The sequence below is a fragment of the Podarcis gaigeae genome (assembly GCF_964106915.1).
Source record: "Podarcis gaigeae genome assembly, chromosome: 6".
Taxonomy (NCBI): domain Eukaryota; kingdom Metazoa; phylum Chordata; class Lepidosauria; order Squamata; family Lacertidae; genus Podarcis; species Podarcis gaigeae.
In genome coordinates this window covers 75,152,803-75,166,844 of record NC_139682.1, presented here as the reverse complement: position 1 = coordinate 75,166,844, position 14,042 = coordinate 75,152,803, and the positions used below count along the sequence as shown (strand labels likewise).

General features: G+C 40.5%; 1 protein-coding gene across 3 annotated transcripts; it reads left to right on the top strand.

Moving 5' to 3' along the window:
* Positions 1 to 170: 170 nt before the first annotated feature.
* Positions 171 to 10,479, top strand: HCCS (holocytochrome c synthase). 3 transcript variants are annotated; one of them, XM_083743575.1, is made up of 7 exons: positions 171 to 277; positions 2,635 to 2,777; positions 4,529 to 4,671; positions 6,036 to 6,184; positions 7,326 to 7,449; positions 8,154 to 8,236; positions 8,434 to 10,479. In XM_083743575.1, exons 2-7 carry the CDS (start codon positions 2,672 to 2,674, stop codon positions 8,630 to 8,632), a joined length of 804 nt encoding a protein of 267 aa, XP_083599701.1. In that variant the 5' UTR covers positions 171 to 277; positions 2,635 to 2,671; the 3' UTR covers positions 8,633 to 10,479. The 3 variants fall into 3 exon arrangements, with proteins under 3 accessions (XP_083599701.1, XP_083599700.1, XP_083599702.1); XM_083743574.1 differs by having other exon boundaries at positions 172 to 277; positions 7,326 to 7,445; positions 8,150 to 8,236; XM_083743576.1 differs by lacking the exon at positions 171 to 277 and adding an exon at positions 324 to 701 and having other exon boundaries at positions 7,326 to 7,445; positions 8,150 to 8,236.
* The last annotated feature ends 3,563 nt before the right edge of the window (positions 10,480 to 14,042 follow it).

The following is a 14,042-nucleotide window of genomic DNA, read 5'->3' as shown; positions in this document are numbered from 1 at the left end:
CTGCGGTTACCGTGGAAACGAGGAACCTAACGTCCCTCGCATTCCCCCCACCCTCGCGCCCTCGCCGTTTTGAATTCGCGGAGCGCTGCGTTCCAGGCCCCGCCCCCTTCCCCACTCCGCCCCACCTCCCGCACGCGCGAACAAACCATTCTCCCCATCCGCTTCTTAGTTCAGTCCCGTTGGCCCTTTGAGCTCCGCCCTGATCTCGCAGCGTCGGCTCTCGCGAGAAGTGGGCCGCATCTCGTGACTGGGGCTCCCGAGGAGGTCGAGGAAACGGGTAAGCGGCAGTTGTCCTCCCCCCCGCCACCGGTGAAATTCGGGTGGGTGTGTAGTGGCGTGTCACGCGCCTTGCGTGACAGGCGTCCGAGCTCCGCTGCGCGTTGTGGGCGGCGAGGCCTTCCCTCTGAGGGAGAAGCGCCCTTCAGGCTTTCCCCACTGAACGCATGAGCTGGTTTTGGTGACCAAGGAGACACCCCCCTACCTTACACAAGTCCAGCTCCCCATCTCATGGCCTCGGCCTTCTCAGGCCGCCCTGATCTGCCCGTGTTATTGTGTGAAGGCTCGGATGTGGCTGGTGATGTGTGTGCTGCCCCATGTCCCTGCGTATACAGCACCCCCTAATGCATTCCATTGGTCTTATAACCGTCAAGGACCCCTGCAAGGTGACCCTGGGCAGATCCTCCTAAAAGCCGGAAATCCAGGTTATCATTCTGCGCTTTCCCTCCTTTCCTAATAAAATACAGAGGTACCTCGGCTTACATACGCTTCAGGTTACAGACTCCGCTAAGCCAGAAATAGTACCTTGGGTTAAGAACTTTGCTTCAGGATGAGAACAGAAATCGTGCAGCGGTGGCGCAGCAGCAGCCGGAGGCCCCATTAGCTAAAGTGGTGCTTCAGGTTAAGAACAGTTTCAGGTTAAGAACAGAACGAATTAAGTACTTAACCTGAGGTACCACTGTACTAAAATTAGCTAAATCATTGATCCTTTGCCTGCCTTCACATGGCATCTCCAAATGCTGTCGGGTTGCCTCATCTTGGGAGCAGCAGGATAGAAAAAAGTCACAGAATCACACAATTGTAGAGTCGGAAGGGACCACGAGGGCCATCTAGTCCAACCCCCTGCAGTTCAGGAATCTTTTGCCCAACGTGGGGCTCAAACCCATGGCCCTGAGATTCAGAGTCTCATGCTCCACTGACTCAGGTATCCCAGGTATGCAGTAGTTGTATTCTGGTTTTGACCTTTTAAACTGCCAGGTGCTGGACTGGATAAAGAACCTTGTTACTTTTTCACCTCCCGTTCTCTATTTAGAGTGAGAAAAAGAAATCCCCTAAGAGGTATCCTGTTTCTCCCCTCCTTTTTGAGGCCTTCAGGTCTGTGGGGTGGCTAGCGCCCACAGGAGATGGAAGCTTGAATGGCAGGGAGAACAACGGTAAGTGGAGCTAGAGCCAATGACAAGTGGAACCAACCAGTTCTAGATTTTTTCCCATCCTCCTTGATAAGTTCAAGGGCAACACAGACTAAGGCGGAGGAAGCTGACAGCCACTGGTTGTAAGAAGGCAGGCAGGTGGGGACAGACTGAGGCTCAGTCAGTGACTACCTGAAAGCGCTTGGACATGGACAGGTGCGCATGTTACCAAATTCCTGTCTGATGTGGAAAATCCAGTCTATGCAGTCACTGCATGAAATGCTCTGAGAGTGTCTTGCCATTGAATCCTTTGGTGAAGCCCCCCTCTGAGTAGGAATATTAGTAAGACTCGAAGTACCTGAGACATTTCACCCCCTGTAAATTTCAAAAAAGGATGTGGGAAGTAGGTGGAAGTGCAGCTGATGGTTCCTAGTTTATATTTACAAGCATCCCTGCACTTAAAGGTACCCCTGCCCATCAGGGCCAGTCGTGGCCGACTCTAGGGTTGCGCGCTCATCTCGCTCAAGAGGCCGGGAGCAGGCGCTGTCCAAAGACACTTCCGGGTCACGTGGCCAGCGTGACTAAGCTGCATCTGGCGAGCCAGCACCGCACACGGAAACGCCGTTTACCTTCCTGCTAGAAAGCGGTCCCTATTTATCTACTTGCACTTTGACGTGCTTTCGAGCTGCTAGGTAGGCAGGAGCTGGGACCGAACGACGGGAGCTCACCCCGCCGCGGGGATTCGAACCACCCACCTTTCGATCGGCAGGTCCTAGGCTCTGTGGTTTAACCCACAGCGCCACCTGTGTCCCGCTGTCCCCGCACTTACACAGGGGTTATGTTCCAGCCCCCCATGTGCATAACTGAAATCACTTAAAATGGGGAGCACCCCACTTTAATAGGGGGGCATGTGGTGAGGAGGAGAGAGAGAGAGACTTATGTGTGCTGCCAAGGCTGCTGCCCAATGCACCTTCCCTTGTTCAGAGCTGCTGCCTGGAAGTCACTCAGGGTCTCTGTCCTATTCTGAGCCTTCTCTCACTTGGGGCCACTGTCCTGAGTCTTCCCTCCAGTATTTAATAACTGTTATGGCCATTCTTCATACCTGACCATAACTATGCACTTTCAGTCTCTGAAATTATTGTTCTTAGAAAGTCACCTTTCTGGTTTTATTTCTTCATTTTTCTAGTAAATAATACACTGTGTTAATATGCTTGACTTTGCATTTCAGATGCCCTGTCAAATCTGGTTTTAAGGACGAGGTTGTCATGGGTTCATCTGCATCTTCTCCATCAATTGCACTCCAAGCAAATGTATCAGAACAGCCTCAGGCTGTGCCTTCACAATGTCCAATGCACCAGAAGAACATGGAAGGTAATTGCTCACTCAACTAAACAAGCTAAGCATGCGAAAAATGATTCTATAATTGCTTCAAAGAGGCTTATTTAACAATAAGAATAGGTTTCCACATTTTTGTTGGCCTGGTAAATATGAGAACTCCCAGCAGCCTTGCTGCTACAGAGGTGGGTGAAGTTTGCAAAGTTTCTATGTAGTTCTCCCCTTCTCCTACACAAAGGTTAGTAGAGTGAAGGGTGGTGATTGTTTAGCCTCTGAGGTGGCTGAAATGCCTCAGCTATACCAGGCCAAATCAGCAAGGCTCTGCCAGTCTTTTCAGCTTGAGTAAGAAAAGGTGGGGTAGACAAGGGTAGTGTCTTTGGAGTCAAGATGTCTGGACCATGCTAGAAGTGTAGGACCAAACCAACAAGCTTGGAGCTGAAAAGGGAAGCAGTGGGGTATCTCTTCCCTTGTATGAGGTTTGCGACAAAGGGAAACGGGGTCGCCGCAATCATCCGTTTGGCTTGGCTTCCAAGGCCAGCCAGTATTTGTGGACCCAGAGCTAATATGGCTGGTTCTTTAAGCCCTAAATGTGTGGATGTTAAAGCAAGAGAGTTTTTTTCCGTTGGGATTTTTGTTTTCTCATTAAGAAGCATCTGAATTCAGGCTAGACACTCTTATTAGCCAACCTTAGAATTCATATTCGATCTTCTCATGATGATAACTTATTTATTTATAAGGTTGCCTACCCACCTCTTCATCTTAAGTTTACAGCATTACAATATGCAATTATAAAACATGCAATACTGTTTCAGATGAAAGCTTCATAATGAAGATGCTAGACACACTTTGTGGGGAGGGAGTTCCACAATTTAGGGGAGAAAGCTCTCTCTTGGACTGCCATTCCTCACAATTCTGAGGGTGAGGCAATTACCAAGAGAGCCCACTCCCAAGACCGAAGAATAGTGATGGAGATGATCCTTCAGATATTTTGGGCCCGATCATTAGGACATTAAACATGTCACCTGGCAACTAGTGCAGCTGTTGTAAAACAGAAGTTATACGAATTCTAAATGGAACCCTAGCTAGTAATCTAATGAGAAAAAACAATCTTCATGAATGACTTTTCCATTGCAGCTACAGAAGAGAAATACAGGACATTTATTTTCATAAATCAAAATGTGAACCAAGGTCCCAATCCTAACTCTGGCTGGGCTTCAGCAGGGCTTAACAGAATAGTGAAACAACCAACACAATCCTACCACTTGTGCTTGATAGGAAAAGGAGCTTGTTTTGGTATATCAGTGGTAGGGGATGTACAGAAACGAGGGCTGGATCTTATGGCTTGTTGAACTGGCTTAGGATCTATTTTGATCCTTCTTCTTTGGCGATCACTCATAGCCGAGTAAGATTGTTTTCCATGGGCTCCCTAGCTCTGGAACACCCTGTTACAGGACTTTACGTTGGCTGCTGCCAGTGGCAACTTCCACCTATTCATGCTTTCAGTAGGTTGGGACCTCTAGCAGAACAGCCTTCCTGCCAGTGAAGCCTGGCATAGCCAGGCAAAGCTGTGCAGAGAGACATGCTTGCTTCATTCACCTGTCCCCGTGCCTCAGGGTATATTGTGCTGCAGTATAAATACTGACTTACAAAATACATTTCCAGTCACACTACATCAAACTGTATAAATTGAAGCATGAATAAAGTTCAAATTAAGGGCACAGTGAACTAGATCATTTGCCATTAAATTCATATTCTGCTGCACAAAATTATGGTTTGTTTTGTTTCAGGTTGTCCAATGAATATGCAGTCAGCTGGCAGTCTTAGTGAGAACCAGAGCTATCCTGTTCCTGCGCATCAAGAAAGAGCATACGAATATGTGGAGTGCCCTGTGAAATCTCAAATGCATGAGAAGATTGATCCTAGCAATATGGTAGCCTCAAAGTCCCCCCCCCCCCCAGTATGCTGCTATCAAATATAAAAGTGATATTTTAACATTATTACGAGGCCAACAAGAATTCTGATATGTTTCTGCTGCAACTTTTAAGAGTGGTGCCTAAAAACTTGGTATTTCATGTTGCAGACATCCATTAATGTAACTGAACTGAGATTACTTTGAGCTGTTTATCCTGTAGTGCAGAGTATCACCCTGTCTTCAGATTGAAAAGGCAGTCACCCTGAATATTGCTTTTTAATATTGCAGTATTGCATTTGGCTGCTCTCAACAGTAGCCATCAAAATATAATTTTCTCTATATCTGCTGTTTATGAAATTGTCAGGCTGATAGCGTTACTTCTGTTCAGTTTATCATTTTTGCAAGCAAGTTAGAACATTTGTGACAGGCGTAGTATTGTCTCTGTATTAATTTAAGGCCGTTCTGACTGTAAATATAGTAATCTTGACTAACACCTGTAGAAAATGAAAGCTTCAGCCTTTCAGATCCTGCCTTCCTTTGTTCTTCCAGTAATATTTATTAAAACTAATATCATCTCTTCTGTTATCGTTCCCCTTTGGACACCCTTTCCTTTCCTACCAGGGACATGTCTGTCAATATCCTTGGAGATTTGATGAGTTGTTTTTAAAATGCTAATCATCTGCTCAGTTTACTTACTTGCATTAACTTAGTATATTTTTAACTTGAAACATACGAATTTTATGCAGGGTGGTATAGAAATGTTTAAAAGAATTTTTTTTAATTAGTAAAGGGCATCCATCCTCCTGGTTTCAGAGCCTTTGAATCTCTGCATCCTAAGGCTTAAAAAAGAAGGTAGTGTGAAAAGCCAACCTCAGACGTATAAAGCATGAATAAAACAATTTATAAATAAATGTATAGGGTGGAATTGAACAATCTTCTCTACCAATTGCTCTGTCTGGGCAACTGTTCCAGACAGAACAACTTGCCCCTTCCCCTTCTCTCCTTTTTGGATAGCAGGTCAGGAAGAGGAAGGAAGCCTGTTGTGCAAGTGGAAGTCGTTGCACAGGGCTTCTGCAGTCAGGGCTGCTTTACTGAATCTTTCCCATAAAGTCTGTTTTTTAACAGTGCAGAATTCTTGCTTTCAAATGTTAAGTAACTCCTGAGTTGAACAGCAAGTAACCAATGTGTTGGGTCATTCAGAGTACTCTGGATAAAACACTCTTCTTTGAAATGTTTGACTAAATGAAACTTGCTCTTGTTAAAGGATGTCTTAAGTAGAGTAGGTGAGAAGCATACCTGGAGTGAGGGAAGTTATCACTGAAGATATGGTTCTTTACCCACAGAATATCCACTGTTCTTATTTCCTGCTCCTTCTTATTTAGATGCCAGCACCTAATCAGCTACCAGCCCCCGATCAACCATTTCCATTGTCTACAGTGAGAGAAGAGTCTACTATTCCTAGAGCGTCTTCTGAACAAAAATGGGTTTATCCCTCAGAGCAGATGTTTTGGAATGCAATGCTTAGAAAAGGGTAAGTGAATTATAAATTAAGTACAGCATCAGTTTGCTGACTAGCCTGAGGATGCAGGTACAACAAAAAGTGCACTGAAATCACCCTGCTCATGCGTCTCATCCTCTCAGATTAACTGTAACCTGTCTCAGCACACCTGGGATTTAAGGTGGATTTATAAACATCCAGGTGTTCATCCATTGCCTCTCCCATTGCTCTTTCATTTTATTCACCACCCACCCCCTGAAATATATTTGAGGCTGTGCTGGCTCATTTATTTATTTGAGTAACCACTTGATGTTGCTATCATTAAATATTAACATACAGGTGTGAACAGGGCCTAGTTAAGTTTACAAAGTCCTATGTACACTTATCTGTGAGTAACCCTGTTGAACACAGGGACATAAGTCTGAGTAAATATACATAGGATTATGCTGTCAATCAGTCTGCCTGGAAGCTATGCTTAAGCTCTAAACTTTCCTTTTTTTAACCATAGTGTATGAGCATTTGATTCTAGACATGACTATAATGCAGACTTTCTAAAATACTGGCAGTTGCGTGATTGAGCAAAAATGTCTTCAAGCTTTTTAGAAGTTAGGCAACTATGGTAAAAGACTAAAATGTGCAAGTGGTATAGCATGCATCTTTCAGCCCCCTGAAAATCTGCTTTGGAGGGTTTTGGGTACCCTTGGGAGCAGTGTGAGTTGGGGCTGTAGGGGAAATCACAACTTCTGCCTGTGGGGATGATGTCCATTTAGCAGAGCAGGAGGTTCCTCTGGATTAGAGGCTGCAAACAGAAGGAGTTGATGGAACCAACCCATTAAACTTATGCTTTTTGACTGTGCTTTGAAGAAAAGGCCCATAATCTGTTATGCAAACACCCAGTTTAGCTGAAAAATGAAGAAGCCTGCAAAGATTTACCATCACAGCAAAAAACAGGCAAGTAGTATATTACTGAAACTTAGTGCTGTTGGCATATTTGAGTTTTGTTCCAGCTTGGTAAATAACATTTCTACTTAGTTATTTCTTTGTTCAGTGGAGGAAGGGCAGAGAGATGGGGAACTTGATTTCAGTCAAGTAGTTCCCCCTGGCACAATAAAATAAAGACTTGGAACTCCACAGTTCCCCTCTGATACCTCATTTTTCAATATTCTTTCTGTAGATGGAGATGGAAAGATGATGACATAAAACCTGAAGATATGAATAATATAATCAAGATTCATAATCAGAATAATGAACAGGCGTGGAAGGAAATTTTAAAATGGGAAGCACTTCATGCAAGGCAAGTACACCAACAATTTATATTCACAGTTTGATACGGTATCTTGTAATAAAAGATATACAGGTGAGTTTTTGTTTTCTCATAGTAATTCTAGGTTTTGTGCATTTTCATGTTGAAAGGAAATACATATGGAAATGAGAAGTTGGTGCAGGTCTTTCACTAACATGATTAGGCTTTTTTTTACTTTCAGAACTAATTTTATCCTTTTTAACTTTCTGAACCATAGAGGTCAAATAACTCACAGAGACTGTTGAAAGGTGCTTTGGGGTTCTGCATTTAGCATCTAAAGGTCACACTAGATGAGGTAGTTTTGTGAGTTCAATTAACGTGACAATTTTTTTGTTACATAAATAGTAGCCATGCAAAGCCTGCCACAGCCCTGACAAAAATTGCTTCTCTGAAGCTGTATACAATTAAAGGGAGAGGGGTGTGTGTGTGTGTGTGTGTGTGTGTGTGTGTGTGTGTATGAGAAGTAAAAAAAAAGGGGGGGGGGGAATCTGCTGCCTTTGACACAGGAAGGTGTGATCTCCACAGAATAAATGTCATTTTATAATTTCATTTTGCTGTTGTGAAATTGAAGTTAAGAAATGTATCTATAGTTGTATGGTGGACAAATTTAAGTCACAAACAAATACTTCTTAGTCCTTTTGACTGCAATTATTTAGCCTTGATTGCTGATTATGTGTTTCTAAAATTGCCTTTAGGGAGTGTCCATGTGGACCAGCACTTATTCGGTTTGGTGGTAAAGCGAAGGAGTACTCGCCAAGAGCCAGAATAAGGTCTTGGATGGGGTAAGCCGTATAGAGCAGATTGCTTTCTATTTTAAAAACAAAAAGTCTTAAAATTTGGAATCTTTGTGTTTAACAGAATGGGACTTGAACGAGGCAGGTCTTTGTTAGGTACCTTAACTTTAATGTTTGCTACATTTGATATACAGTTGGACTACTTTTTAAAATTCAACAACATTAAAACTTTTATTTCTTTCTAGCTATGAACTACCTTTTGATAGACACGATTGGATTGTTGATCGCTGTGGAAAGGAAGTTCGATATGTAATTGACTATTATGATGGAGGAGAAGTAGATAAGAACTATCAGTTCACCATTTTGGATGTCCGTCCGGCTTTTGATTCCCTAACTGCAGTATGGGACAGGATGAAAGTGGCTTGGTGGCGCTGGACTTCATAACTAAATTTGCACGGTATGAACAGTTACACTATTTGGGCAAAGTGGTGCTGCCCTAACTTTGGACTTTAATAAAAGTTTATGGTGACTTAAGTCAACAGCATTCTACTTTCCATTGGAGGACAAATTACATTTATTTAAACAAGCCTCTCATTAAATAATACAGTGTGTGAGTTGTCCAACAGTGTTGACCTTTCAGAAAAACTCTATGGAAACATGCTCAATAAGGAATATGGAAGGTACTCAACTAGTGAATGTATTATATTAGTGCTCTGAAATGGGAGTAGCTGTAATCTTAGTGGACGAGCAATTACAACCTTTTAACAGCGATAACATAAAACCTGAAAGATGAGTGCATAAACTGTTTTGAAATTATACCTTCTGCTGTAAAAAATAAAATGACATTTAGTCTTTTAAAATCCACAAAATCCTTTTTGAGTGACTTACATACTAAAATGTCCATAGAATTTATATTATACTGAGTGTATACACTCTCAAGGTAACCATGATTCATGCACAACCATATGTGTAACTGACTTAGTTTAAAAGCAATCAGAAGTCATCTGAATCAACAGCATTCATATCCTGCTTTTTATATTAAGCTGAAATTAAGGTGGCGCTTGGCTAATTAAGTTGCTCTTCTGAAAAAAAAATGCACTTACGTCGGAGTGTGGTTCTGTATTTACCCTTTTAAGAAGAAAGGTGTCTTAAAACATATCAATGCCAAAGTTAGTTATGCAGTGCAAAAATGTAATGCTATTGGAACCGCCTTTAAAACATTTCATTTAGTTTGATGAATGTAGGCAAAAATATTGCTTTCCAGAGATGACAGCATTTGCCACTAAATCCAAACTTACACATAAATAAGTCTTTCAGCTTGTGTTGGAAATGTAACAACTGCTCCCAGGTTAAAACCTGAGTGTACCATTTCCCTGTTCAGATGGCTGCAGACAAGTCACTTGGCCAATCGTAGGTGCAGTTGAGTTGATAACCATTCTATACCAGTGCTGCTGGTTGTATCTAGGAAAACACAATAAATTTATGAGGATTGCACACTTGGTTTGTCCTTCTCACCTCCACTCCTTTTGGCTTTAAAAGGACAGAGCACAAGGACAAGCAAGGTGAGTGAAGACAGAGTTGGGTGATTCACTCTTGTATAATTGTTTGCAAGGCTGTTGTACCCATCCCTTGCAAGAATATTCTTCAAGAGCCTTTGAATAAAGAAGGAATTATTCGCACAAAAAATAAAGATATAACAATAAGAACATTTGCAAAGAGGAATTGGGGGGGGGATGCTGCTAGGGAGAAAACCATTGATAGAATATTATAATTATTATTGTTATTAATTGAATTTATATACCGCCCTATACATGGGGGGTCTCAGGGTGGTTCACAGAATAAAATCAAGATATAAAACCACAACACACACACACACACACACACACACACACACACACACACACACACTGATTATTAGGATATCAAATAATGTTTTTGTTGAAGGATCTATATACTCAACATTATTCAGAATTGATTTGCTAAATTAAATCATCTTGGAATTGTGTTTGAAAAAGCATACAGGGTAGGTATAAAACAGCAAGGAGTATCTATATAGATATGTAGATGCAATAATTCTACCTCTTGACATGGTGAATGCTGCATCTTAATTGATGATGTTCAAGGAATATTTACATGTCTATTCACTTGCTGTCCAATATTCACTTGCTGTCCAATTATCCATAGTTCTGGTGTGTGTACATTTATCTTCATTGTATATATAGATGAATTCAGTTACATGTCAACTACTTCATAGGTGTGTCTTTGGTTTTAATAAACTATTTTTTACTTTATTGCTTGTCTGATTTTATTTTCTTGGGGTAAACACTTCAGTGATTTGGTGATACCTTAGCAATGCACAAAGCATTCAAAGCCTTGGAGTTCCTTAAATGTTTCCATGCCTGTGGGCTTTTTGACTAAGTCAGTAAGGCTGGAACAAAGCATGATACATCTGTGCAGAAGCCTGCTTTAATTGCACATTGCTCTTGCTGGGTTGGGGAGATTTTGTGCAACCTGAAAAGTCCCCTCCAGGATTGCCAGGGTACAAAACCAAACTGCTCTCAAGGTTATGTGGCTTCCCCCATCATCTGTATGGCAGGCATGGATGTCTTCGAGGACAAAAACCTATATATGGGTTCCAGTATGAAATATATTGGGCCAAATGCACAGACACTTTGAAACTGAAAATACATGCATCTGAATTCATCAGTATGGGCCATTTATGCACAGAAATGTAACATCAAAATTTCCAGGAATGCTTGCTCTATACAGAATATGTATTTACTAAGTACCCATTTGGCAGAGTTCATAAAAAATGCATTAAGCCAAACTTTCAGATTTGCCTCCTTTGCATTTTGTGAGGAGAAGCTGTTTCATGACATGAATATTACCAGGAAAGACATTCTTTCAAATGAAAATAAGTTTCTTAAATTGCATTTTGTTTTGTTTTTAATTCATCATTTTACCCAGAATTTTCTGTGTCTTTTCTGTTCCTTTAAAAGGAGACACATGGATCATACTTTGCTTGCTTGTATTGGAACAAAAAAATGCAGTGTTCTTGTTTTGGGCCTCTAGTCAGGTTTTTTTTTAAACACTTTTAAGTTCATTCAGGAATATGTTAGCACCTGTGAGCCATTTGCTCAGATCTAAATGATTAACTCTACCTTGCAAAAATAAGGGACTTGATTTCCCCCCTCTGAAAATGACAGCTATGTTTCTTTTTGTGATGAAATAAAACCTGTAGTTAAGAATTTATGAAGATGCAGATGGTCTCCACTTAATCTGACCTTTCTCAAATTGTAGGTATGAATTAATTGCACAGGATGATGCTATTGTGACTGCATTAACACCACAAATGTCATGGTAGGCCATCAGATACTTGCAAAGTTGAGGAGTCATAAGAAAAAGATTAAAACTCTGTTTACAATATTTAAATCTGCTCTGACCTTTATAAAGTACAGTTTACTTTCCAAAGAAATATGCTGCCTGACTGTATAATAGCAATTAAGCATTCAAATAAAACTTTTTCTTTAACTGTTTATCTAACATACTTTTGCATAGTTTTTAAATTCCTCAGACAAAACCCTCACAGTTTCAAGTTTCTGTGAAATTCAGAATTTTGTGGTTTTAAAAATGCCTGACTCATTTATTGTACAGCATGCAGGTTAGGGTATACATATTTCAAAAACACCATGTAGGTCATGACTTCTGGGCATACAATATTGAGCTCTTATTACTATCATCTCAGCACTACTGCTCATCTGTTCTTGTTGCAAATAAACCTACCCCTCTGATCCTTTTGATTTCACAAGCAGTTTGGATTGTTTGAGCAGTTAGATAAAGGTCATTTAAAAAGAAAAAAAGTCACTCAAAATGTTCGAAAGGAACTGAAATTCTGGAGGTGTGAAAATTTCTGCGTGTGGAAAGTCTGAGTGATACATTCCCTAGGTGGGAAGGATTAAGTAACAAGTGTGTTATCCTTGCAGCTAAAGTTACGAACACATTATATCTTTACCATATGGTCCCTGACATTGGCCCTGCAGACCCACATTAACATTTTAGATTACATGGTGGTAAAAAGTGAATGTATTAAGTACCCTTCTGCTAAAATTGCTGCCTATGACACAACTATAAACAGTATTATAAAACAGTGGTTCCCCAATTCCACCCAACTGCAAGACAACTTGAGGGTCTTGCAGACTACTTAATTTTTTCCCCTGCCTGCTGTAGCAAATGTGATGCACTGGTGCTAGATGCACTCTCTGCTTTTTAATTGTGCTGTTATTGCTTCTTCTTACTGAATTTATTGTATAGAACTCAAATTATATTGTATTTTATGGCAAGAATTCAAATAATCCATAGAATTCAAATGGCAAGACAACAAAATACAATATAAGAAATAAAAGAAGCAATTCAAATGCAATTCAAAATTAAGAACATTTAATGTGATGGATGGGCCGTCGCCCGTCTTCAACCAGAAATCCATACACACACCACAGACCACCTGAACGAAGCTTGGTTCGCAGAACAGTTTAGGAAGCCCTGTTCTAAAACACAGCCATGTTTGGCAGAAAGTGTTATTCTCTCAGTCTGCAGATGAACTTAATGTCTGCATTTTTATACGCAATGAGTGCAGTGTATTAAATGACTTTGTTCAGTCCTCTCAGAAGTATGGCATCTACAGCTGAGTTGGATACCAGTTAAATACTTGGAAAAGGATGGATTTTTCTCCATCACATATATATATAATGATTGAACAACCAAAGCAGACAATATACATAAAGAGAACAATTACCTATAATAATATAGGTTCAACACAATGAGCTTTATAATAAAGTATAAAAAATCAGGAGTGAATGAAATGGTTACAATTACTGTATTGTAAATGAGGTGTAAAAACACAAGTTGCATACTTCAGTAGGGAATACCTTTTCCTTTCCCCCCTATTGCTGTAATATTAATTTCTGAACCTTGTATTATTCACTAATACGTCTTTAATCAGTCATTCTGACTACTGGGGATTAATATTGTTTCTGTTTGGGTCCTGAGACCTTGCCAACATTGGTGAGTTTTAAAGTGATAAAATTTCTGTAGAAGAAAGCAGAAAAGATAATATAATATATAAATCTATGCTTGAATAGTGCAACTGTGGATATGCAAATATACTCTCCTCCCTAGCTGTGGGACATGTGTGTTTACTGCACCCTTTCAATTAAGCATCAGTACATCCCAACAGTATGACTACAACAAGCCATATTCTGATGGCAGTTCCATTTATCCACACATATCTTTTATATGTGAATTAAATCTGCAAAGGGCTAAGTTACAAGTGTTCGCATACCAGGAATTGGTAGGCCACACTAATTAGCTGGTATGCTAATAATAATAAGAACAGCTATTAATATTAGTTTTTTGTGAGCCATAGAACTGGATTTTTAAAAAAAAATAGACAAGAGTTCCTACACAGTAAAAATGCAACAGAAGGCCAAGAATAGACATTCATCTTGAATTTAAATATTTAGCATTTTCACAAGCCTGTGACTACAAGAGAATGTATTACGTTTAGGTGGGATTTAGATCTTTGACATGAAGCGGATATTTGCATAGTGTGACAAATATCAAACTGACATTATGCTGTCTCATTTGATGGCTTCCAAATGTCAGAGTGCAAGAACTTGTGTGTGGGGACCTCAGTGACTTTAGATAGTGTCAGTTTAAAAGACATTTACATTGACTTATTATTTTTTAAAAAATATTTAAATGTATTAAATGTATTAAACAAAGCATTGTTAAGAAAGGAAGATGGTTGCTGGGGGAGTGGGAAGGGAGGAAAAGATTGTCATAAAAGAAGAAGGTG

Bases quoted from the DNA above. Each gene is read 5' to 3' on its own strand.
- HCCS (XM_083743575.1), top strand. From the start codon at position 2,672: ATGGGTTCATCTGCATCTTCTCCATCAATTGCACTCCAAGCAAATGTA. The intron at 2,778-4,528 runs GTAATTGCTCAC...GTTTTGTTTCAG, and splicing joins GCACCAGAAGAACATGGAAG to GTTGTCCAATGAATATGCAG. The intron at 6,185-7,325 runs GTAAGTGAATTA...TTCTTTCTGTAG, and splicing joins AATGCAATGCTTAGAAAAGG to ATGGAGATGGAAAGATGATG.